A 27,639-nucleotide genomic window follows, 5' to 3' on the forward strand; every position below is an offset into this window, starting at 1 on the left:
TGACAGCATGGGGAGACTTTCTTTTTAGCACTCATCACCATCTGACATATTACATATTTGTTTGTTAATTGGCCTTTTCCCACCACAAAAATGTGGGCTACATAACAGCAGGGATTGTGCCTGTCTTGTTCACTGCTTTAACTTCAATCTTGTGTTATAGGCATTCCAAACATATATTCTAAATGAATAAATAAATGACTGTGATGATGAAAGCTCTTCAGCATTTGTGTATTTCTTTCTTTTTTTTTTTTTTAGCATTTGTGTATTTCTAAGAAGACAGTTATTCTGATTGTTCTAAAGAAGAGGCAGGAGTCAGCTTAAATGGGATATTTAGAAAAGTAAAACAAAGATGTCTTTTTTTTCTTTTTTTTTTTTGGCTCCACTGGGTCTTCGTTGCTATGCACGGGCTTTCTTTAGCTGCAGCGAGTGGGGGCTACTCTTCGTTGCGGTGTGCGGGCTTCTCATTGTGGTGGCTTCTCTTGTTGCAGAGCATGGGCTCTAGGTGTGTGGGCTTCAGTAGCTGCAGCACGCAGGCCCTAGAGCGTGCAGGTTTCAGTAGTTACAGTGCATGGGCTCAGTACTTGTGGTGCACTGGCTCTAAGGCATGTGGGCTTCAGTAGTTGTGGTGCGCAGGCTCAGTAGTTGTGGCTCGCGGGCTCTAGAGCAGAGGCTCAGTAGTTGTGGCACATGGGCTTAGATGCTCTGCGGCATGTGGGATCTTCCTGGACCAGGGATCGAACCTGTATCCCCTGCAGTGGCAGGCGGATTCTTAACCACTGGACCACCAGGGAAGTCCTCCAAAGATGTCTTTTAAAGTTGCACTGACTTAGCAATGAATATAAGGGAAATCTCAGACCATTTTCAGAAGCCCATTTATAAATGGATGTGTACCAATAAGTGGGGACAACTGAAAACGTATTTGGGGGAAACGTGCTGTTTCTGGCTATAAGCTGGACAGGATTTCTATGAGGAAATTAGAACCTTATGACATTGAAGATGGCTCCCTGTTCCTCATTACTAATTAATCATGCCAAGAGATTTCTTTAAATACTGGAGACAGGCACTCTGCACTCTATACTTCTCCTTAAAATCCTCAAAAATAAGGAGAATAAGAAACAGAAATGCAAACTCCATTGATTAGGAATATCTATCTCTAATCTTAGATTATAATATATAAAGATGGAAAGTGGATGTAGGATTAAACAACCTAACAGACAAAAGAAGGTGAAACAAATGCCTGCTGGGGTTAACAACAGGAATGAGCCAAATCATCTGTCAAACCTCAGAAAAGCATAGGAGTTAGAAGCACCAGGTACTATGGAAGATGGGGGTGAGGAAGGAAGTTGCAAACACAGAAACTATTATATGAAGTTTATATAAAGAGCAGTTAGATTCCCAGATATCCATCCCTATCCTGCCCAGCCAGGTGACTACCTTCCCCAAAACCCGCAGGAAAGAGAAATTAAAATCACTAGAGAAACTAAAGCAGAGAATCTAGGCTTAGGACACATAGAGTAGGTGAGGATCAGGTGCAGGACTGAAAACAAGGGGCTTAGGTAAAAGGCTGCAGCCTAAATGATGAAACTCCGCCACCTCCTACTAGCTCCAGAATGTTGGCGACCAGGTTATACACCCTCCAGGAAATTGGTGGATTCTTTGCTAGAACAGTGCAAGGAAAAAACTTATGGACACTGACTTTTGGGTTTTCCCATAAAGGCTGGTGGGTCATCTTAATGCTCTATAGTTAAGCTCTCCATATATACAAGCTTCCATCAGTTTTTTGGTGCCTAACTATTAAGGAAGAGATAAGAGAACATACTGCATCTATAAAACAAAAACAGTATGCTATAAAAAAGAGGGGTACAGGGACTTCCCTGGTGGTCCAGTGGTTAAGACTCTGTGCTTCCAATGCAGGGGGCTTGGGTTCAATCCCTGGTCAGGGAACTAAGATACCACATGCCAAGCGGTGCTGCCAAAAACTAAACTAAAAAAAAAAAAAAAACTCAGCTTCCCTTGTGGCACAGTGGTTAAGAATCCACCTGTCAATGCAGGGGACACGGGTTTGATCCCTGGTCTGGGAAGATCCCACATGCCACGGAGCACCTAAGCCCATGCGCCACAACTACTGAGCCTGTGCTCCAGAGCCCGTGAGCCACAACTAGTGAGTCTGCACGCCACAACTACTGAAACCCGTGCGCCTACAGCCCGTGTTCTGCAACAAGAGAAGCCACCGCAATGAGGAGCCCGTGCACTGCAACGAAGAGTAGCAGTGCTTGCTGCTTGCTGCAACTAGAGAAAGCCTGCGTGCAGCAATGAAGACCTAATGCAGCCAAAAAAAAAAAACCTCAATTACAAAAAAAAGAAGGGAACAACTGGGGGAAATAAAGACCTATTGGAAATTAAAATTATGATAGCCAAAAAATTTTTTGTGAAAGGATTGAAAGGTAATGTTGAAGAAATCTCCTAAAAGTGGATAAACAAATAGGAAACAGAAAAGTTAAGAAGAGTAACAATACAGGCAATCTAATTTTTGACTAAAAGGAGTTGTAGAAGGAGAGAACAGAGGAAGTGGTGGTGAGAAAATTTTCAATAAATACTACAAAAGCATTTCCCTGAATCAAAAAATATCTCCAGGGCTCACTAGGTACCAACAGAATATGAAAAAAAGACCCAAGAACAGTGGTGATAAAAAGAAGATTCTGGGCTTCCCTGGTGGCGCAGTGGTTGAGAGTCTGCCTGCCGATGCAGGGGACATGAGTTTGTGCCCCGGTCTGGTAAGATCCCACATGCCACGGAGCGGCTGGGCCCGTGAGCCATGGCCGCTGAGCCTGCGCGTCCGGAGCCTGTGCTCTGCAATGGGAGAGGCCACAACAGTGAGAGGCCCGCGTACCGCAAAAAAAAAAAAAAAGAAGATTCTAAAAGCTTCTGGAGAGAAAAAAGGTATATATAAAGAATTAGGAATAAGAATAGTACCATATTATTTAATAGTAATACTGGAAGTTCAAGATGGATGCCTTCAAAATTCTGAGGGAAAATAATTTTTAACCTAGAATTATGTCAAACAAAGAGTAATGTATGAGAATGGAATAAAGATGCTTTTAGGAACATTAAGTCTCAAAAAACTTACCTCCTATGCATTCTTTCTTAGGAAGCTACCAGAGGACGTGCTCCGTCAAAATAAGGAATACAATCAAGAAAGACGATGACATGGGATCAAACACAAAAGGGAAGTAACAGGAATTTCCAGGATAACAAGTAGGTGGTAAGACTTGAGAGCATCCTAGGTCCAGATTAGCTCGATGGAGAGCTCTAGGATTTCCAGGGTTGGGGGGGGGGAAATGAAACTGATGTGGAAAACTGTATTGAGAGGCATTTTACAAAGCATTAAGGCTTATGGAATGACAGCCATAGTTTTGAAGGAAAATAAGCCAACTTTACAATGAGGCATTTCATAACCCAGGAAAAACAAAACTGCTCAAGAAGAAAATGTTATCCTTGGTTCCACAGTGAACCATATTTGTGTAGTATTAATACTGAAAATACTGTAACATGGATTCAGACTAAAATCATGATATAACTGTACTGGGATGGTAGAGGGAGGAAGGAAGGTGAAAGAGCTAACATTCTCAACATCCATAATAAGAAGGAATAGATAATGTACAAAACTGATCAAAAAAGTTATAGCAGTATATGAATATTATTTAGAAACATGGAGGTAAACATCAGAGAAACATCTCCAAATGTTGAAAGTAGCTGCCTTTGGGGAGAGGGTGGGCTCAGGAGGGGAAAAGAATTTCTGGTTTTTATTATAAGTCTTTGAACATTATTTGATTTCCTAAACTATGTATATATGTTACTTTGATAAAAACAGAAAATTAAAATGCAAACATATAAAGAAGTTATGGATAGTGTGGTATAGCAGGAAGAGTTTTGAGCTAGGAATGAAAATACAAAGCTATTGATTACTTATACTGTGATCTTGGGTAAATCATACAACTTCTTTGAGTCTCAATTTCCTTATCTATTCATTGTGGGACTTTGGTTATTTCTAAGGGCCTTTCCAACAATAAGGTTCTGATTCCATAATAACGAAGTATTTTTCTAGGAACAGCAAAGAGAGAGAAACTTTTATCCATGTTCTCATGGTCCACCTGTACATACTTTTGTTCACTTTGCCAGGGGTCTCCCTACCATTGCCCCCTTGATGTTAAAATGGAACTAGCATGCCCGCAACCTGAGAATCCTATTGTACCTGCGAGGCTAGTCTCCGCATGGCCTCCTCCTGCCGCCTCCGCATTTCTGGAGTTCCTGGGCAGCTTCCACTGGTGATGGATGAGTGGGCTGAAGGTGGCTGTGTGAGTGGCAGCTCTCTGTTGGCATCCATATCTGTATTATAAAGATGAGATGTTTGCATCAGATAATCATAAAACTCTAAAGAAAGACTGGTTAAATCCCATTTGTTCTTTGATCCAGCAATTCTACTCTTAGGGGTATGTACCCAAGAGAATTAAAAACATATGTCCATGCAAAAACTTGTACACAAATGTTCAAAGAAGCAAGATTCATAATAGCCCCAAAACGGAAACAACCCAAATGTCCATCAACTGATGAATGGATAAAAGATGGTACAGCCTCACAGTCGAACATTACTCAACAATAATAAAAAGAAATGAAATACCAATATATGTTACAACATGGATAACCCTTGAAACGTTACACTCACTCAAAGAAGTCAGTTACAAAAGACCATATAGCATACGATTCTATTTATTTGAAATGCCCAGAATACGGAAATCCATAGGGACAAAAGGCAGATTAGTGGTTACCTAGGGGTAGAGATAGGGATTTAGGGGGGAAATGAAGACTGACTGCTAATGGGCATGGGATTTCTTTTAGGGGGGAATGACAAAGTTCTAAGATTATGGTGATTGCTGCACAACTGAGTGACTACAGTAAAAAGCAGTGAATTGAACCATTTAAATGGGTGAATTATACGGTACGTGAATTGTAGCTTAATAAAGCTGTTTTTTAAAAATTCCATTCGTTCACATTATTTAGGTAACATCTTAACTACTACTAGAAATTATAGACTCTATTTATAAATACAGACCATATTTTAAAAATGGGTACACAATAAGTAGACTGTTATTTGATGGTCAATAACTACTGAAAAGGAGAATAAATAGGGGAAAATAGTTCTCATTTAACTCCCTACCAGTAGGACTTAATTGAGACTTCTTCCATCCAACTGGCAAAGTAAATTCCCTGGCCACTGCATAGAGTTCTGAATAAACTGCAGGGGGGTAGGTGTGGGAGACGGCAGTGAAAAAGACTGAAGAAATGTGCGCAGTAAAGTTCAGTGACTGTCACTGTATCATGCCTGTTGTTCACCCCCTCTGTCCGCCCCATTCCCCCTTATCTGGTTTTGTGGGTAATTAGTGTCTGAGTACCTTCTGTCTTCTAGCTGTTCCCTTTTGGAGAGGCCCTCCTTTTTGTCTGGGTGTCTTTACTTTCCGCTTGGTATTCAGAGAACAGTAGAAATAAAAGTTAATAGGGAGGAGCAGTCAGCGTGCACAGCGAACTGGCAACACAGACTTCTGGAATGAGCAGAGTGGGGAGGGGAGGGGTTACTCACTGAACAGCTATTTGGGGACATGGCAGCTGTTGGCAAATGTCAAATCCAAACAGTAACTACCCTCAGACTTTCAGTGATAGGAAAATACAGTCTTGTAATTAGACCGAACTTCCCTAACTACTGTACTGAGTACACTTGTAGTTAATGTAACAATGCCTGGATTACACAACAGGTCCATTTTCACAAAATGTTTCCGTTCTCTGTACGTGTGTGTTGCGGGGTGGGTGGTGACGGTAGAGATTGATGGGGGAGTTGGGTTTGGGACGGGGTGTAGGTGGACAGCAAGATGACAGGCTAGTGCCTGCCTTGACAGCTTCTCTGTGCCTTCCCAGGGAAATGACAAGGAGGGGGCGGCTGGGGGCTGGGTGTCTGTGGGGGAAGGACAGAGCCAGGCAATGCAGTGCTGCAGGCTCGACTGCTCATGTCTTCCACAGCAGCGCTGCTCAGCGTGGAGGAGTGAGGGACAGAAGAAAGAATGACGCAGGATGCAGAAACGGAGGTGGGGAGCTCCAATAATCTTCCACCTATTTTCATTACTACTACAACTGCATCACTGACTTAGGGTTGGGAAGGCCAGTGGGATCCCAAATACACCTATCAAAGCTGAATGTAAATTAAACTGTAAAACATTAAGCCAACTCTCCCTCGCTAAGACATCATTCTTATTCACTAATGAAAAAAATTCTGCTACTGCCAGTAACATTTTCAGTGCCGGCTCATAAAGTAACAGATCAATGCCGAAAAACAGCTTGTTCTTTATCAACCACTTATTCTTTTTTTTTTTTTCCCTCAAAGAAATATCTTTAAATTGGTTAAGATATATTCAGTTCATATTTTGTTTACAGAAATAACAAATATAAAACAGAAACATACAGATCACTGATTTTTTTTTTAAAAAAAGTAACATTTTTGAGTGCTAATACTTGAAAAGCTTTAACCAAAACCTCGTAAGGATAATACAAGAAAGACAAAACATTTGTCCTCAAAACTAGAAAATTTAATGAGAGCCAGTTCTAAAACAAACTGAAGCTAGATTTTATTATTAATCATTTGCATAACAGAAAATGAAAATTTTACAGATGTGTGTAGCTACTGGGGTAATTTCAAGAGTTGATTTTGTTTTTCAGAGTTAATATTTAAATACCAGTAAATGACATCAACCACTTATTCTTGACCATTCTTAAGTGGTTCGGTTAAGATGGCAGAGGTGGAATGTAGTTTGGACATCAAAGCGGACAACAAAAATTATTACATCAAATTACGACAAGGCAATGCTGGTTCTGTGTAGTTCTGATAAATATATAACCACATACTCGATCCCCTTTAACACCTTTTCAAGTTTTCTACGTTAACTATCAGGTCAAATCTATAGTCTTGACATGTGGACATTTATCACATGAATGGGGTATTTTTAGAGTTTCTCTGGAGGTAAAAGGCAACGGATGTTAGAGAATAACTTAATGAACTATCTTTAAAGGACCTCTGCTTTGGGGAGCACATGGGCTGTTTTCTATTAACTCCTGCTCTCCCAGGCTTAGAGGGGGCACTTCCAGGCACCTTTGCTTTCAGAGAAAGCAGCTCTTCTTGCCCTTGAGCCATGATTCTACCATCTGTTATCTGCAACAGTGATGGATATATAGAGGAGTCAGAGAGACTATTACCTAGCTGGTTTTCTTTCTGACACACTCAAATAGTTAACCTCTTGGATTACGCAGATAAGAAGTAGTCTGGCGTGATATTTAAGCTAAGCACTCTAACGAAAATACTGGAATAGGTATGGAAAGTTACTTTCAACCATGCAGACATCTTAGAATCACAGAATTTTAGCATAGGAATGAATCTTAAAGATCACCTAATCCCACTGACTTATTTTACAGATGACAAAAACCAAGGTCTAAAGAATTAAAGTAAAATTCTCAAGGTTACAAAGTACAGTAAGTTTGAGCGCTGGAGCCAAACTATGGGCTCTTGACTCCCATGACATCATGCCAATCTACCTCAGATAAACTTAATCCAGAAACTAAGCATGATACTGCTCTTAAGACATGAATTCTTCCATACCAATTCTTACCATACCCTGGCAAACGGGACTCTTGATCCAACCAGTTTTCTTTCTAGACACTAGTTCTTCCACGTGTCAGATATCCATAAGTTTACCAGAGGTAATCTGCCTACTTAACAACATGAAACAGGAATTAATTTCAACAGGAAGCCAGGATGTTTGGAGGGTGTCCAGTGAGTTCCTGTTGACTTCCCACAGCACCGTTCTAGACTCTGTAACTACAATACTATGGTTGCTGTCTGGAAATCTGTGGTGAGCTAGATTATTGATTTGGACTAGCAGGGCAAGAGTTTCTTTTTGTTTTCTTATAACTAGCAGAAGCCAGGTAGACTGTTCGATACATATAGTGTGTATAGGAAGAACCCCTATACATTTCTTTTTATCTCCTTTACTCAAGGGAGTTCCATCAATAAGGAGAGGGAGCACAGCAAAATGCATGACACTGGCCTCTGAAACCAGACTGCTTAGGCTCAAATTCTAGTTTCACTATTTACTGGCTACGAAACCTGGGAGGCTTACTTAACCTCTCTGAGCCTTAAACCACTTATCTGTGAAAGGAAGATAACAGGAACTACCTCTCTGAAAGAGATAAGAGGGTGGGATGAATGAATGTTTGTTAAGCTCTTAGAGAGTGCCTGGTACTAAGGACCATATAAGTATTTTAAAAACAAATAAACAGGATCCTGATGGCGATCATTAAGCTGCACCTGCCTGTGATGAAAGAAGCATAAATATATATGAGATCTCAGCATCTTTTCACATAGAAGCAGGAGAAACCCTTCAAGGACACAATGAAGTTCAAGCCCAAGCAGTGCAACACTGACATCGATCGCAAGGAAATGAAGGCCGCAAACAGATTGTGCCGGTGTGAACAGGAAGCCTGCACACAGGCTGAGCAAAAGCTGACAGTGATGGATGCAAACAAGCTCTTATGGGCAATTGCTGTAGTCATCATCCAAAGGACAGACCAGCCAGACAGTCAGGAGGGAAGAGGTATACATTTATTCTGAGAGAAAGGTTTTTTCAGTCACTCTCAGGTGACTGTTGGATATGTGGGTTAAATGTCAACAGAGTATTACATTCTTTCCCTCGACTCTGAGTTAATGGTCCTCACGTGCCAGTCAGGTTTTGCAGATCAGAAAATGAAAGGATATAAGACTTAATACAAAGATGCCGGAAAAAATTTCAGAGCAATGAAGCATGGAGTTATTTAAAAAAAAATTTTTTTAGTGTTTTTTTTTTTTTAACATCTTTATTGGAGTATAATTGCTTTACAATGGTGTGTTAGTTTCTGCTTTATAACACAGTGAATCAGCTATACATTTACATATATCCCCATATCTCCTCCCTCTTGTGTCTCCCTCCCACCCTCCCTATCCCACCACATGGAGTTCTTTAAAAAGGGATACATACGTTTCGGGGAGGCATGTGGGCTGTCTGAGGCGATCTGTCTCATCCGTGTTCCGTGGCAGCTGAGGGCCACCAGTCTGGAGACGATGGCGGTTTTGCCGAACCCAATGTTCCCCACGATCACTACTCCTTGGTTCACGCTGGCATTTGAACTCTGAAGTTGAGCATCTATTTCATGGAAAACCCAATCCCGGCCAACAAACACTGACTCTGTAGTGATGCTGGGCACTTCAAAGAGCAGCGGCTTCAGGGAGATATCGGGAGGCCTGTAAGGTGCAAAGCGAACTGGAAGGAACAATAAGAGAACACAGAACTTAGGCCAAACCATCAACATTGAAGAAATAAACAAAAAAACCAGTATGGTTTAGGAGACCACTGGGAGTTATAGTATGATGGTATTCTGGGTTATTCAGAAAATAATAAAACTCTGAATTTTGGTTCTACACAGATAAGCAATGGCACATGAGCTAGAGCTATTTGATACTGTAGCTGGCAGAACACAAGCATAGTTAAAACAGTAATAATTTACATTATAGGCAGAAAGTCAGGGTGATATTCAAAATTATTAAGCAATGGAGATGGCCCAGGCACCGGCAATCAGGATGGATGCAAAAGTAACAAAATGCAGGGTTCTTAAGGCCTCCTTCTATGCCTGGGGATAACCTTCAAAATGTTGGATTGTGGGGAGATGTAGGGTTGGAGTTTCTGGGGGAGAGGCTGGGGTGTGGCAGGGAATCGGGACGGCTTACAGCGTCAGTCCTGTAGAAAGCAATGTAAAGAGAACTTGTGTCTTTAAAAATACCAATAAAAACAGTAATTCCTTTAAGTTCACAATGGTAGTTTTTAAAAATCTAGTAAGTATATTAAGGGAAGCAAATCCCTAAAAACTGTGATGGTTTAAAAGGTTTTCAATATGTTAAGCAGTCAAGGAAGCAGAAACCAAATTTTCATTTAATGTCTCTGCACCTGTAATGCTTGTATTCATGCCAACTGAAGAAAAAAAAAGATTTCTGGTTTACACACACACGTCTTGGGGACAAATCCCTATTGCTTTTCTCGAGATTTTTTTCTGTGCTTATGTAGTTGTGAGATGTGCTAAGGGCCAACCAAGCATGAGCTCTACTTGCTCTCTAAAAACGCATAACAGATATAACCTGGTTTCAATGATCAACCTTCTAATTACATTGATGGTAAAAACAAGTCCTGCCTGACCTCCCTCATCTGCGTTAAATGCCTTCATAACTCTTTCTTTTTTTTTGGGCCACACCGTGTGGCCTGTGGGATCTTAGTTCCCCGACCAGGGAACGATCCTGGGCCCCCAGCAATGAAAGCCCGGAATCCTAACCACTGGACCGCCAGGGAATTCCCTTTTTAACTGTTTCAAGAGCAGTTCTACATGCATCTTTTTTTTTCATTTTATTATTTTTTAAAAGTTCATTTTCTGTATCATTTACCTTAGCACAGTACCCTGACACACAGTAGAGCACAGTACCTTGACACACAGTAGATGCTAAATAAATGCTTACTGAAAGAATTAATTAAAAACAAGGTATTACACTCTCACCCCATTTTATATTTTGAAGAATAAAGTCCAGGGGTGGGAAGGGAACGAGGATAGGAGAAAGGGAAATCATAAAGGGGGAAATCAGATCTATTAGTATGGCTTATATTACTCTAGACCATACTTAAACCACTTATACATCATAAATTGGGATCTGGAGATGGCAGCTTACTCGAAAAACACACACAAGCACACTTCATGTAAACACTCATTTAAAACCGTCTGAAAGCCATTAGAATGATAGCTGAGCATTTTCAAAAAGGTAACAATTCCAGGGCTTCCCTGGTGGCGCAGTGGTTGAGAGTCCGCCTGCCGATGCAGGGGACGTGGGTTTGTGCCCGCTCCGGGAAGATCCCATATGCCGCGGAGCGGCTGGGCCCGTGAGCCATGGCCGCTGAGCCTGCGCGTCCGGAGCCTGTGCTCCGCAACGGGAGAGGCCACAACAGTGAGAGGCCCGCGTACCGCAAAAAAAAAAAAAAGGTAACAATTCCAAAAGTAGTAAAAAAAAATTAAAAATATAAAGCCAAACTCTAATAATAGAAGCAAACTGTTTCCTATGTAAGTTTTAAAATGTCCCAAATTTTCACTAAAAAAAAAAGGCTGTGGAGATACACCTACATGGTTACTTATAATTTCCTGATTCACATCTCCTTATCAAAACGTACTCTTTTAAAATACACATATAATTACAGAATTAAGTGAAAAATTAGACTTTAACTTGATAAAAATATTCTTAATTCTAGTGTCTTAGCTAAACAGATTCTATTTTATTTTTCTTAAACATTATTTTATTGAGCCTCACATGCCATAAAATTCACCCTTTTAAAACATACAATTTGGTGATTTTTAGTATATTCACAAAGTTGCAAACATCACTATTTAATTCCGGAACATTTCCATCATTGCCCCCCAAAAAACCACACACCCATTAGCTGTCACTCTCTAGTCCCTGTTTCCCCCAGCCCCTGGCAACCAGAGAATTTCTGTCTTTACAGATTTGCCTATTCGAGACAGTTCACATATATATTATCATATGGTATGGGGCCTCTTGTGTCTGGCTTCTTTCATTTAGCATGCTTTTCAGGTTCATCCATGTTGTAGCATGTATCATTACTTCATCCTTTTTACTGCTGAACAATATTCCATTATATGGATATATCACATTTTGTTTATCCCATTTATCAGCTGACAAAAATTTGGGTTGTTTCCACTTTTTGCCTATTATGAATCATGCTACTATGAACATTCATGTACAAGTTTCTTTTCTTCTTTTTCTTTTTTAAAATTAATGACTAAATTTTTTAAACATCTTTATTGGAGTATAAGTGCTTTACAGTGATGTGTTAGTTTCTGCTTTATAACAAAGTGAATCAGCTATACATATACATATATCCCCATGTCTCCTCCCTCTTGTGTCTCCCTCCCATCCTCTCTATCCCACCCCCCTAGGGGGTCACAAAGCACCGAGTTGATCTCCCTGTGCTATGTGGCTGCTTCCCACTAGCTATGTATTTTACCCTAGGTTCTTCAGAACCTTTTTTTTTTTTTTAGATTCCATATATATGTGTTACCATACGGTATTTGTTTTTCTCTTATTGACTTACTTCACTCTAGGTCCTTCCACCTAACTACAAATAACTCAATTTCGTTTCTTTTTATGGCTGAGTAATATTCCATTGTATATATGTGCCACATCTTCTTTATCCATTCATCTGCTGATGGACACTTAGGTTGCTTCCATGTCCTGGCTATTGTAAATAGTGCTGCAATGAACATTGTGGTACATGACTCTTTTTGAATTATGGTTTTCTCAGGGTATATGCCCAGTAGTGGGATTGCTGGGTCATATGGTAGTTCTATTTTTAGTTTTATAAGGAACCTCCATACTGCTCTCCATAGTGGCTATATCAACTTACATACCCACCAACAGTGCAAGAGAGTTCCCTTTTTTCCACACCCTCTCCAGCATTTATTGTTTGTAGATTTTTTGATGATGGCTATTCTGACAAGTGTGAGGTGATACCTCATTGCAGTTTTGATTTGCATTTCTCTAATGATTAGTGATGTTGAGCATCCTTTCATTTGCTTGTTGGCAATCTGTATATCTTCTTTGGAGAGATGTCTATTTAGGTCTTCAGCCCATGTTTGGATTGGGTTGTTTGTTTTTTGGATATTGAGCTGCATGAGCTGTTTGTATATTTTGGAGATTAATCCTTTGTCAGCTGCTTCATTTGCAAATACGTTCTCCCATTCTGAGGGTTGTCTTTTCGTCTTGTTTATGGTTTCCTTTGCTGTGCAAAAGCTTTTAAGTTTCATTAGCTCCCATTTGTTTATTTTTGTTTTTATTTCCATTTCTCTAGGAGGTGGGTCAAAAAGGATCTTGCTGCGATTTATGTCACAGAGTGTTCTGCCTATGTTTTCCTCTAAGAGTTTTATAGTGTCTGACTTTACATTTAGGTCTTTAGTCCATTCTGAGTTTGTTGTATACAGTGTTAGGGAGTGTTCTAATTTCATTCTTTTACATGTAGCTGTCCAGTTTTCCCAGCATCACTTACTGAAGAGGCTGTCTTTTCTCCATTGTATATTCTTGCCTCCTTTATCAAAGATAAGGTGACCAAATGTGTGTGTGTTTATCTCTGGGCTTTCTGTCCTGTTCCATTGATCTATATTTCTGTTTTTGTGCCAGACCATAGTGTCTTGCTGACTGTAGCTTTGTAGTATAGTCTGAAGTCAGGGAGCCTGATTCCTCCAGTTCTGTTTTTCTTTCTCAAGATTGCTTTGGCTATTCGGGGTCTTTTGTGTTTCCATATAAATTGTGAATTTTTTTGTTCTAGTTCTGTGAAAAATGGCATTGGTACTTTGATAGGAATTGTACTGAATCTGTAGATTGCTTTGGGTAGTATAGTCATTTTCACAGTGTTGATTCTTCCAATCCAAGAACATGGTATATCTCACCATCTGTTTCTATTATCTTTAATTTCTTTCATCAGTATCTTAAAGTTTTCTGCATACACGTCTTTAGTCTCCTTAGGTAGGATTATTCCTAGGTATTTTATTCTTCTTGTTGCAATAGTAAATGGGAGTGTTTCCTTAATTTCTCTTTCAGATCTTTCATCATTTGTGTATAGGAATGCAAGAGATTTCTGTACATTAATTTTGTATCCTGCTACTCTACCAAATTCATTTATTAGCTCTAGTAGTTCTCTGGTACCATCTTTAGGATTCCCTATGTATAGTATCATGTTATCTGCAAACAGTGACAGTTTTACTTCTTCTTTTCCGATTTGGGTTCCTTTAATTTCTTTTATGTCTCTGATTGCTGTGGCTAAAACTTCTAAAACTATGCTGAATAGTAGTGGTGAGAGTGGGCAACCTTGTCTTGTTCCTGATCTTAGTGGAAATGGTTTCAGTTTTTCACCATTGAGGATGATGTTGGCTATGGGTTTGTCATATATGGCCTTTATTATGTTGAGGTAAGTTCCCTCTATGCCTACTTTCTGGAGGGTTTTTATCATAAATGGGTGTTGAATTTTGTCGAAAGCTTTTTCTGCATCTATTCAGATGATCATATGGTTTTCATCCTTCTATTTGTTAATATGGTGTATCATATTGATTGATTTGCATATATTCAAGAATCCTTGCATTCCTGGGATAAACCCCATTTGATCATGGTGTATGATCCTTTTAATGTGCTGTTGGATTCTGTTTGCTAATATTTTGCTGAGGATTTTTGCATCTGTGTTCATCAGTGATATTGGCTTGTAGTTTTCTTTTTTTGTGACATCTTTGTCTGGTTTTGGTATCAGGGTGACGGTGGCCTCGTAGAATGAGTTTGGGAGTGTTCCTCCCTCTGCTATATTCTGGAAGAGTTTGAGAAGGATAGGTGTTAGCTATTCTCTAAATGTTTGATAGAATTCGCCTGTGAAGCCATTGGGCTCGGGCTTTGGTTTGCGGAAGATTTTTTTTTTTCTTTTGTGGTACGCGGGCCTCTCACTGTTGTGGCCTCTCCCATTGCAGAGCACAGGCTCCGGATGCGCAGGCTTGGCGGCCATGGCTCACGGGCCCAGCTGCTCCGCGGAATGTGGGACCTTCCCGGACCAGGGCACGAACCCGTGTCCCCTGCATCGGCAGGCGGACTCTCAACCACTGCGCCACCAGGGAAGCCCCCTGACAAAGATTTTTAATCACAGTTTCAATTTCACTGCTTGTGACTGGTCTGTTTATATTTTCTATTTCTTCCTGGTTCAGTCTCAGAAGGTTGTACTTTTTAAGAATTTGTCCATTTTTTCCAGGTTGTCCATTTTATTGGCAGAGTTGCTTGTAGTAATCTCTCATGATCCTTTGTATTTCTGCAGTGGCAGTTGTTAATTCTCCTTTTTCATTTCTAATTCTATTGATCTGAGTCTTTTCCCTTTTTTTCTTGATGAGTCTGGCTAATGGTGTATCAATTATGTTTATCTTCTCAAAGAACCAGCTTTTAGTTTATTGATCTTTGCTATCATTTCCTTCATTTCTTTTTCATTTATTTCTCATCTGATCTTTATGATTTCTTTCCTCCTGCTAACATGGGTTTTTTTTGTTGTTGTTCTTCATTCTCTAATTGCTTTAGGTGTAAGGTTAGGTTGTTTATTTGAGATGTTTCTTGAGGTAGGATTGTGTTGCTATAAACTTCCTTCCTAGAACTGCTTTTGCTGCATCTCACAGGTTTTGTATCATCGTATTTTTGTTGTCATTTGTCTCTAGGTATTTTTGATTTCCTCTTGGGTTTCTTCAGTGAACTCTTGGTTATTTAGTAGTGTATTGTTTAGCCTCCATGTGTTTGTATTTTTTACAGGTTTTTTTCCCTGCAATTGATATCTAGTCTTACAGTGTTGTGGTCAGAAAAGATACTTGATACAATTTCAATTTCCTGAAAGTTACCAAGGCTTGATTTGTGACCCAAGATATGATCTATCCTGGAGAATGGTCCATGAGCACTTGAGAAGAAAGTGTATTCTGTTGTTTTTGGATGGAGTGTCCTCTAAATGTCAATTACATCCATGTTGTTGAATGTGTCATTTAAAGCTTGTGTTTCCTTATTTAATTTCTTTTTGGATGATCTGTCTACTGGTGAAAGTGGGGTGTTAAAGTCCCCTATTATGACTGTGCTACTGTCGATTTCCCCTTTCATGGCTGTTAGCATTTTCCTTATGTATTGAGGTGCTCCTATGTTGCGTGCATAAGTATTTACAATTGTTATATCTTCTTCTTGGATTGATCCCTTGATCATTATGTGCCCTTCTTTGTCTTTTGTAACAGTCTTTATTTTAAAGTCTATTTTGTCTGATATGAGAATTGCTACTCAAGCTTTCTTTTGATTTCCATTTGTATGGAATATCTTTTTCCATCCCCTCACTTTCAGTCTGTATGTGCCACTAGGTCTGAAGTGGGTCTCCTGTAGAAAACATATATATGGGTCTTGTTTTTGTATCCATTCAGCCAGTCTATGTCTTTTGGTTGGAGCATTTAATCCATTTACATTTAAGGTAATTATTGGTATGTTTGTTCCTATTACCATTTTCTTAATTGTTTTGGGTTTGTTATTGTAGGTCTTTTCCTTCTCTTGTGTTTCCTGCCTAGAGAAGTTCCTTTAGCATTTGTTGTAAAGCTGGTTTGGTGGTGCTGAAATCTCTTAGTTTTTGCTTGTCTGTAAAGGTTTTAATTTCTCCGTTGAATCTGAACAAGATCCTTGTTGAGTAGAGTAATCTTGGTTGTAGGTTTTCCCTTTCATGACTTTAAATATGTCCTGCCACTCCCTCCTGGCTTGTAGAGTTTCTGCTTAAAGATCAGCTGTTAACCTTATGGGGATTCCCTTGTATGTTATTTGTTGCTTTTCCCTTGCTGCTTTTAATATTTTTCTTTGTATTTAATTTTTGACAGTTTGATTAGTATGTGTCTTGGCACGTTTCTCCTTGAATTTATCCTGTATGGGACTCTCTGCACTTCCTGGACTTGATTGTCTATTTCCTTTCCCATATTAGGGAAGCTTTCAACTATAATCTCTTCAAGTATTTTCTCAGTCCCTCTGGGACCCTATAATTTGAATGTTGGTGTGTTTAATGTTGTCCCAGAGGTCTCTGAGGCTGTCCTTAATTCTTTTCATTCTTTTTTCTTTATTCTGCTCTGCAGTAGTTATTTCCACTATTTTATCTTCCAGGTCACTATCTGTTCCTCTGCCTCAGTTGTTCTATTGATTCCTTCTAGAGAATTTTAAATTTCATTTATTGTGTTGTTCATCATTGTTTGTTTGCTCTTTAGTTCTTCTAGGTCCTTGTTAAACGTTTCTTGTACTTTCTCCATTCTATTTCCAAGATTTTGGATCATCTTTACTATCATTAATCTGAATGCGTTTTCTGGTAGACTGCCTATTTCTTTTGTTTGATTTGCTGGGTTTTTACCTTTCTCCTTCATCTGCTGTGTGTTTCTCTGTCTTCTCATTTTGCTTAACTTACTGCATTTGGGGTCTCCTTTTCACAGGCTGCAGGTTCGTAGTTCCTGTTGTCTTTGATGTCTGCCCCCAGTGGGTAAGGTTGGTTCAGTGGGTTGTGTAGGTTTCCTGGTGGAGGGGACTAGTGCCTGTGTTCTGGTGGATGAGGCTGGATCTTGTCTTTCTGGTGGGCAGGACCACATCTGGTGGTGTGTTTTGGGGTATCTGTGAACTTACTATGATTTTAGGCAGCCTCTCTGCTAATGGGTGGGGTTGTGTTCCTGTCTTGCTAGTTGTTTGGCATAGGGTGTCCAGTACTGTAGCTTGCTGGTCGTTGTGTGGAGCTGGGTCTTAGCATTGAGATCAAGATCTCTGGGAGAGCTCTTGCCAATTGATATTATGAGGGGCCAGGAGGTCTCTGGTGGACCAATGACCTGAACTCGGCTTTCCAATCTCAGAGGCTCAGGTCCGACACGCGGCCGGAGTACCAAGACCCAGTCAGTCACATGGCTTTTGGGAAGTCTGAGGTCTTCTGCCAGCGTTCAGTAGGTGTTCTGTAAGTGTTGTTCTACATGTAGATGTATTTTTGATATATCTGTGGGGAGGAAGGTGATCTCCATGTCTTACTCCTCCGCCATCTTGAAGGTCCTCCCATGTACAAGTTTTTATGTACAGATGTTTTTAGTTCTCTTGGGTATATGTCTATGAGAGGTATTGCTGGGTCATATGGAAACTCTATGTTTCAGCTTTTTGAGAAACTGCCAAACTGTTCTATTTTACTTTTGTTTTTTTACATGGAAGTAATACATACTCACTACAGAAAATTTAGGAACAGCCGATAAACAAAATAATAATTTTACTCCCACTGGCTAGAGAGAAACACAATTCACTTTAAAAACAATTTATTTAGTTAAAATAAATTATTTTAATTAATTTATTTTATTTATTTAATTTTTGGCTGCATTGGGTCTTCATTGTTGCATGCGGGCTTTCTCTGGTTGTGGCGAGCGGGGGCTACTCTTCACTGTGGTGCGCAGGCTTCTAATTGTGGTGGCTTCTCTTGTTGGGAGCACGAGCTCTATGCGTGTGGGCTTCAGTAATCATGGCACATGGGCTCAGCAGTTGTGGTGCATGGGCTCTAGAGCGCAGGCTCGGTAGTTTTGATGCACAGGCTTTTTTGCTCTGCGGCATGTAGGATCTTCCTGGACCAGGGCTCAAACCTGTGTCTCCTGAATTGGCAGGCGGACTCTTAACTACTGCACCACCATGGAAGCCCCGCACAATTCACTTTTTTTTTTCCCGAGTTTTGTCTGTATTATATATACTTATTTTTAAGACAAAAATCGTACTATAGGTACTGTTTCATAATCTGCTTTTCTTGCTTTGCTTAGCAATTCTAGAGTTCTGAAAAACTCTAGAGTTCTGTCAGACTTGCTTCAGTGGAGGGACTGATTCTTGGAGCTCCTTACTCCATTTTCCGTAATGTCACTTGATAGTAGGGGGCTGCTAACCATGCAGGGGGGTTCCTGGGTATCTGAGTGCCCTTCGTGGGCAGACACTCAGACAGACACGCTGAGCTCTGGCTGAGCAGTCACAGGACTCACAGCGAGGAAGGAGAAAATAGATCAATTGGTTTGAGATAAGTGTAATTAGGCCTAGAGAGATCTAAGGTCACACAGCTGGTTTCAGAACTAGAATCAAAACCTAGTTTTGACTCCAAAATTCAGTTTTTTTTTCTATTATTTTATGTTGCTGCTCTATAGGATGTCACTATTAAGTCTGAAATCTGGTCATGAGTTATACTACTGATGACCAGAATTGAGTAGACTTTAGCTGACTGGCTAGGCTGGCTTCTTTCTCCTTCATCTCTCCTGTGCTCCCCTTTAGGAATTACATGCTTGACCTTCCAGAGAGAGAAGAGCTTCTGAGACACTCAGTTGCTTTCTAAACTAACAGACCTGTCTCTTCAGGTCCAAGATTACTTAACATTTTGCATCAAAAGGGTGTTTCATGAATATGACCGGTGCCAATTTATAACATGGGATAAGTAAAGATTCAACTTAAATGCTGAAGTTTTTGAGAAAAACTCTATTAAGATAACTTGTTCTCATGTTGATGTAATCTCTCATCATATTTTATTCTACTGAGAAAGCTTTGACATTTTAAAAAGTTATTTTAAAATTTTTCTAAAAATGTAATCAATTTACAAAAGCCTCAAGGGAAGAACAGATAAAATTAGCCCAGCACCATATGGTAAAACAACTGTAGACACCAAGAACAGCCTAGAAACAATTTCTGTACCTCAGAATCTAATGCTTTTGTCAGATCAATATGATAAAAGAAAGCCATACCTCCTATGCACCAACAATAAATTTAGGGCATACGAACAAGAAGGCACTTTGGCCTGCACTGTGAAACACGGAGGTAATGAATACCCTCTGTGGAGTTCATATTCCTAAATAAATGCTTCTTTGTTTAGGATATCCACTGGCTTCCAAGAGATTTTCTAAGGCAGAAACCACTGAAATAATCCAGTGAGAAATGACCACTGCAACTATAGCTGAGCCAAGGGATAAAAGATGAGCTAATCCATATATTTAGTAACAGATGTGGTCTTCTTACCCCTGGCACCCAAGAAGTGGCAGTCCCAGGGTGGCAACAGAACGGGAACACCATCCCATCCTTCTCAAAATATTCCAAAGTATACTGACATCTGGAATTTACTTTGAAATTTGTAAAAAATGATGCGTGGTTAAAGAGATGGACAGATAGATAGATATGTGATAAAAATAATAAAATATTAATGATATAATCAAGGCAAGTAAACGAGGGTTTACTGTAAAATTGTCCTTTTTTGGGGTATATCCGAAAATTTTCCTAATAAAATGTTGAAGAAAAATACACAAAGAGGAAAAACATTCCAACAGGGTATACAAATAAGACAAGCTTTGGAAGGCAGTTTTTTAAAGAAATTTAATAACCACTCAAGACTCAGATCTGTGTGTGCATCTCTTCAATGCAAATTAGGCTTGTGACAGACAAATGAATGCTCTCTAGGAAACAGTCTCTGTGAGACCATCAATACAAATAATTATATATCTAGGCTTATAGAGAAAACTGACCTTTCTTTAACTATGGCAAAGAGTAAACATTTAAAAAACAAACAAAAGTGCATTAAGGCTAACAGACCAGCTCGTCCAAATGCAAATATAAACAGCTGCAGCAAGAGGAAAAGGGGAAGGGGAAGTGGGGGCAAAAGAGCTCTAACTGGATTTAGACTAAAGCTTATTTACTCATGGAAAACAACTATGAATCATCTTAAAAGAAGTCAGTCACAGGACTGGCAGAAGAAAGGGTGTATGTAATACAGACAAAGGTCTCGTGCAAACAGGAGCAGAGCTGTATTTCCTCACATTCTTCCATTATGGTTGCACAGCCTAGCCTGGAAGTACCTCTGTTCCTCAGAACAAAAGATAATTTCAGGCTTATTCTTAGGGTTCAGGCCATGTATGCTATTCCCTACACGGAGCAGAGGATAAAAACATGTTCTTCAGACAAAACCTGGTATCACTTTAGTGCCAAATGTAAGTCAAAAAACATGCTTATTTTTTTCTCAAGTATATTTATTAAACCAAGGCAGGGCTCATTTGTCTACTGAGTTTCTAGAAGACTCATTATTCCATTTACAAGAGTCAAATCTCTTTAGGATCTGTTCCTTATTTATGGCACTAAGGAATAGGACTACAATTGGCAGGTACTCCTACCCCAGGAAATGAGTTTTGGAAGAATGTAAAGCAATTTGAAGCAGGTCCTAGAAAACAATCTAAAAATAATAGCTTGAGAAATGTTCATTCCAGATAACTTGTTTAAAAAAAAAAAAAAGATTAAATAAAGCAGAGTCACTTTTTGGGTGAGCAGGGAAACATAGAGAGCAGGGTGGGTAAAACTGCAGACTCAGAGCCAGGATGCTTCAGCTTGTATCCAGTCTCTGTTACTTATGGGCTGTGCGACCTTAAGATAGTGACTTATGTTCTTGGGATCTCAGTTCTCCTTATCTTTAAAACAGGGATAACCATGACATGTGAGGATTAAAATGAGTTAATACATGTAGTGTGCCTAGGACAGAGTCTGCTGGTTAACTCTGGTAGCTGCTACTACTATCCACATGATCAAGCCAAAAAAGAGTCCAGTGTAACCTAATCACCTCCCTCCCACACACATTTATTTAAAACAAACATAATGAAAAGGATATTGAGAACATACTGGCTCTCTTGGAGCCCTCATCCCTTTGAGTTTCTGACTTATGTCCCTTCTCCCTTTCACCCCCACCCCCCTGCAACATTTTGAAAGGGCCATGCTTGCCATCTTCACTTCCACAGCAGTAACTCATCCTAGCCTGGCTTCCTCCCATGTTACTCTGTTGAAATTGTTTTACGTAATAACACTAAAGACTTTCTAAATTTTAAGTTCAATGAATTATTTTCAGTCTTTATACTTAACCATGATTTAGTATTTAACACTTCTAATAAATCCCCACTTTTTGAAATACATTCTGTTCTTGGGCTTTACATAATAATACTTTCTTCTAGTTCTTTTTTTGGTCCTCTCTTTCTGATATATCTTTAATGAGTCCTCCTCTTCTGCCCATCCCTAAAATATTGCCAATCTTAGGTTCTATATTTTATTATTTTTTTCTTCTTCATGATCTCCCTGGGTAATCTCAAAGGAACAGACTGATGGCTTTTATAACCATCTAAGTGGTGATGGTTTACGTATCTGTTCCAGATCCCATTCCTAAACTCCTGTATAGCATTTCCAGCAATTCACAAGAGTTACCTATGTGGATTTCCAATAGATATCTCAAACTTAAAATGTTCAGAACTAAAGTTATTTTCTCACTCACCTTAACCTATTCTTTATTTTCCATTCATTATCTCAGTTAATGAAATATCACCATCTGCCTGGTCTCCCAAGGTAGTAACTTGGGACTCACCAGGATTTCTTCTTTCTTGACCTTTACATCTAATTTGTCACAGGTCCTATCAATTATTCTTGAGGAATATCTCCCAGATATAATTTCTGTTTTCTTTTCCCATTCCACTGTTGCTCATAATGATATAATCTTTGGAGGTGTTGCCAGATTACTCTAAGCCTCAGTTTTGTTATCTGTAAAATGAGGATAATAAGAACATCTATCTCATAAGGCTAAACAAGAAAATGTACATTAAGTTCGTAGTTCAGAACCTAGTTAATCCTCAATGAATGACAGTCATATAGTTCAGATTCTCAACGTCTCTTGCTTTTTACCATGTACTTAAACAAGCTTTTAATGAATAACTTTGCATTCCACACAGCCCTCCTGTATACAGTCATCAATGATATGTATCTGATATAATCATTTCAGCCCCTACACTTCTACCCTCATATCTCATCAACTTACCCTACCACAATCACCCAACCTAGTAAGTCCTTATTAACTAGGACAGTTCTTGTCACAGGGTATGTACATTTAATAACATTTAATAAATGAATTAGTGAATGAAAACAGTGAATATGAATTTTCCATTCTTAACGGCAGGGAAATGTTTATAGACTTGGCTTTGGTAGGACAGCAGGGCTACAGGAAGACAGTTATAGGATGCAAACCAAAGTCTTTGAAAATCACTTGAACCATATTATAATAAAAAGAAATGAATCATTTGTTTGACACCTTTCAAGGATAAATTCCTGTTTAAAGGCTTCTGTCATAAACAAGAGGGCCATTAAGTAACAAGACATTCAGGGAAGAAAAACTGTTATTTTCGAAGCTCTGTACACATCACAGGCAAGGCCTGGATGCTGGCCAAGACACAAACAATCATATTCCTACAGGAAGCTGGGGGAAGGGAGAAAATGTGCCTTAGAGCTAGTGTCCAGAGAGGACAGGATATATTTTTTTAAAGACTAGTTTTCCTTTCTTTTAGAAAAGTTACTGAGAAGGCTGAAGTCACACATATCCACTTAGTAACTAAAGTCTTGCTAATGTGACATGTGGGATTTATTCTGTGCAAATAATAACCATATTTTTCTTCATCATTATAAGTAAATATGTATTTTAGCTTACAGAAAACCCAAGTCTAACTCTCAAGCCAGTCATTTTCTAAGGAGAGATGGGTTGATGCTCTGGTTCATTTCATCTATAATTTTCTTTTTAAAAATCTGACATGAATTTCCACTTCTGGTGAAGGAGAAACAAGGACTAGATTTGCCCTCCCACCTAAAACAACTCCAGAACAAACATATAAAGCTCTAGACAAAGTATATGAAATGACGGTTTTCAAGACACTAGACACAGGCAATGAAAAACAGTAATCCCTGAGAGATGAAAAACAAATGAGGTAAACCCTATGCCCACTCACAACATTGAGAAAATTTTCAGACCACTATGGAGGGAGAGAGAGCCCAGTCAGATTCTGGGAGACTCCCTTAGTTGAGTAGACTGAGCTGAGAATCCAGGGAGACCAAGGCAGCCACTGTTCAAAGAACAGAGTACTGGAAAGGAGAGAGCTGTACAGAAGTAATTCTGGAGACCTGTGGGGAGTAACCCTTGAGTAATCAGCAGGATAGTGATTAGCGCAAGTATGAGGATTGGAGACAAGAGTATCTGCAGCTTACACTGGGCCAGGAATAGTGCCTGCTCCTACCAGCCAGCATGGAAAACCTCACAATGCACAGGACATTGGATAAATCCAGGAAGACCTTGACTCAGTCGTATGGAACAATGAGATCTGTAAATATTGCCCTGGTTCTACTCAACAAATTTTAAAGGCAAGACCCAAAATTGATCATACTGTTTCCAAATAAGTACGTCACATTCCAGAAAAAAGCTGAAGAATATTTATAGGAATACAAAAATATCCAACACCCGATAAGGTAAAACTCCCAATGTTTGGCATCCAAATGAAGATTGTCAGGCAAGCAGAAAGAAGCAGGAAAATATGAGCCAAGCCATAAGTAGGAGAAAAACCAATCAACTAAAACTGACCCAGAACTGACCCAGATGTTAAAATTAGCAGAGAAAAGTATTAAAACCACGACTATATTCTATCTGTTCAAAAGGGACATGGAAGATACAAAAGACCCACATTGTGCTTCTACAGAAAAAAACATCAGAAATGAAAAATACACTAGATGGGATTTGGGACAAATCTGACATTACAAAAGAAAAGATGAGTAACCTTGAAGACACAGTAATAAAAACAATGCAAGGGCTTCCCTGGTGGCGCAGTGGTTGAGAGTCCACCTGCCGATGCAGGGGACGTGGGTTTGTGCCCCGGTCCGGGAGGATCCCACATGCTGCGGAGCGGCTGGGCCCTTGACCCATGGCCGCTGAGCCTGCGCGTCCGGAGCCTGTGCTCCGCAACGGGAGAGGCCCCAACAGTGAGAGGCCCACGTACCGCAAAAAAAAAACGCACAAAAAAACAATGCAAAATGAAATACACAGAGAAAAAAGAGATAAACATAAAAAAACTATTAAAAAAAATAAAAAGAGCATCTGTGAACTGTGGGACAACTCCAAGTGGTTAAGTATAGGTGTAACTGGAGTCCTTAAAGGTGGAGGACAAAAAAACATATTTAAGTAAATAATGGCTATGAAATTTCCAAATATGACAAAAACTATAAACTTACTGATCCAGGAAACTCAATGAGCCCCAAGGCAAGAAACATGAAGAAAATGACACCAAGGCACATCACAGTCAACTTGCTCAAAACCAGTGATAAAGAGAAAAAAAATGCAGCCACAGAATAAAAAGACACATTAAGTACAGAGGAACAAAGATAAGGATGACAGCAGATCTCTTGTCAAAAACAATGCAAATGAGAAGGCAGTAGACCTAAAGCTTTAAATTATGAGAAGAAAAAACATGTCAATCTGGAATTCTATACCCACCAAAAATATCTTTCAAAAATAACGATGAAATAAAGATTTTCAGACATATAAAAGCTGAAAAAATTAATAATTAGTTACCAGCAGACCCATAACATAAGAAATGTTAAAAGAAGTCCTTTAGGCAGAAGAAAAATGACATCAGATACAAAAATACGACACAAGAAATGAAGAGCACCAGAAATGGGAACTATGTGGATTAACATATAAGATTTTTTTCACAACTCTTTAAAAGATAACTGACTTTTATATGGTGGGGTTTATAACATTTAGATAAATAAACTGTCTCACAACAATAACATAAAGGCTCAGAGGAGAGAAACAGAAATATACTATTGTGCAGAAAAGAGTTAACATAACAGGCCTAAGACTACTAACCCTTAGAAAGCCTGCTTACAAGATTGGCCCTTACTGAAGTTTGGGAACATAGATTTCAAGAGGATTCACACCATTCCAAGAACTAAGAAGAATGGCTCACTGTGCCTAATTTGTTTGTACAAACAATATTGTTTATGCTGAATACTTGCTTTTCTTCTGGAAATCTGGAATTCTGGTATTTTTTTTTAGGCAAGGAGGTCTATGTGACCAGACCCCCATAAAAATCTTGGGCACTGAATCTCTAATGAGATCTCCTGGTAGACATTTCACACAGGTCACAACTTATTGCTGGAGGAATTAAGTGCATGTTGTGTGACTTCACTGAGAGAGAACACTTGGAAGCTTGTGTCCACTTTCCTCTGGACTTTCGCCCATCTACCTTTCCCTTTGCTGATTTTGTTTTGTATCATTCTACTGTAATAAAGCATAGCTATGGGAATGACTATATGCTGAGTACTGTGAGTCCTCCTAGTGAATCAGTGAACCTGAGGGACACCCCAGACACAAGTATTATAAAGGCCTTGAAAAATTTACCAAGACAGACCATATTTTGGCTCATGAAAAATTCTGGATAAATGTAAAAGAATTCATGCTGTTCAAAGTGTGTTCTTTGACCATAACAGAACTAAGTTAGGAATCAACAGCAGATATATATCTGGAAATTCCCCAGAAATATCCCTGAGATGAAGAAGAAATCAAAAAGCAAATTAGTATTTTGAACTGGATGAAAGTGAAAATACAAAAATCTGTGAAATACAGCTAAAGCAGTACTTAACAGGGAAATTTATAGCATTAAAATGCTTATATTAGAATAGAAGAAAGGTCTATGCCAATGACCTCACCGTTTACCTCAGCAAATTAGCAAATAAAGAAAAAAATCCCAAAGTAAGCAGAAGAAAGGAAATATAAAAATCGGAGTGGAAATAAAATAGTAAACAGAAAAACAATAGAAAAATTAATGAAAATAAAAGATTTAATAAGCTCAATAAAACTGATAAATCTCTAAGCAGACTAATAAGGAAAGAAAGAGAAGACATATCAATAAGGATAGAATCAAGAATGAGGGGTAACATGACTACAGATTAAAAGGGTTAAGGGATAACTATGAACAATTTTATACCAATAAATTCAACAGGTTATATAAAATAGACAAATATCTTGAAAGACACAAACTAATGAAGCCCACTAAAAAAACCCACACATGACCTGAATAGCCTATATCTACTAAAGTAACTGAATTGATAGTTAAAACCTTCCCATAATTAAAACTGCAGACCTTGATGGCTTCATGAGCAAAAACCAATCATTTAAGGAAGAAATAACATCTATTTTACACAAACTCTTTATAAAACTAAAGAGGAGAGAATACTTTCTCATTACTATGGTATTAAAACCAGACAAAGACATTGCAAGAAAACTATAACCCAATATATCTCATGAACACAGATGCAAAAAAATATAAAAATTATAGTAAATTGAAGCCAATATAAAAAAATACACCATGATCAAGTGGATTTTATACTAGGAATTCAAAGTTGGCTTAACATTTGAAAAAATCAATGTAATTCATCATATTAACAAAGCAAAAAAAAAACCACATGATTATTTCCACAGATACAGAAAAACCACTTGACAAAATCCAACATAAACTCCTGATTAAAAAATAAAAAATCAAACAACTCTTACAAACTAACAATAGTAGGGGAACAACCTCAACCTGATAAAGTGCATCTACTGAAAACCTATCACTAACGTATCTCATGGTGAAAGACTGAATGCTTTCTCTCAAAGATCAGAATAAGGTAAGGATTTCTGCTCTCTTTGCTTCTATTCAACAATGTACTAGTTCTAGTCAGAGTCACAAGATAAGAAAAAGAAAAAGGAAGAAGTAAAACTATGTTTGCAGACTATATGATTATCTTAATGTAGAAAATCCTATGGAATCTATTAAAAAGTCATTAGAGGGGGCTTCCATGGTGGCGCAGTGGTTGAGAGTCCACCTGCCGATGCAGGGGACACAGGTTCGTGCCCTGGTCCGGGAAGATCCCACATGCCGCGGAGCAGCTAGGCCTGTGAGCCATGGCCGCTGAGCCTGCACGTCTGGAGCCTGTGCTCCGCAATGGGAGAGGCCACAACAGTGAGAGGCCCGCATACCGCAAAAAAAAAAAAAAAAAGTCATTAGAAATAATAAATGAGTTTA

General features: G+C 39.0%; 1 protein-coding gene across 3 annotated transcripts in view; it reads right to left on the reverse strand.

The window, feature by feature from the left end:
- Nucleotides 1-27,639, reverse strand: part of TANC2 (tetratricopeptide repeat, ankyrin repeat and coiled-coil containing 2) — a 320,473-nt gene that overhangs the window by 82,311 nt on the left and 210,523 nt on the right. For all 3 annotated transcript variants that reach the window (XM_082679739.1, XM_082679740.1, XM_082679738.1), the window contains 2 exons: nucleotides 9,111-9,392; nucleotides 4,253-4,386 (listed from right to left, as the gene is read on the reverse strand). In XM_082679739.1, the coding sequence (XP_082535865.1) occupies nucleotides 4,253-4,386; nucleotides 9,111-9,392 (416 nt within the window). The remainder of the gene's footprint in view (nucleotides 1-4,252; nucleotides 4,387-9,110; nucleotides 9,393-27,639) is intronic.

The sequence above is a fragment of the Grampus griseus genome (assembly GCF_964374135.1).
Source record: "Grampus griseus genome assembly, chromosome: 20".
In the NCBI taxonomy this organism is placed as follows: Eukaryota; Metazoa; Chordata; class Mammalia; order Artiodactyla; family Delphinidae; genus Grampus; species Grampus griseus.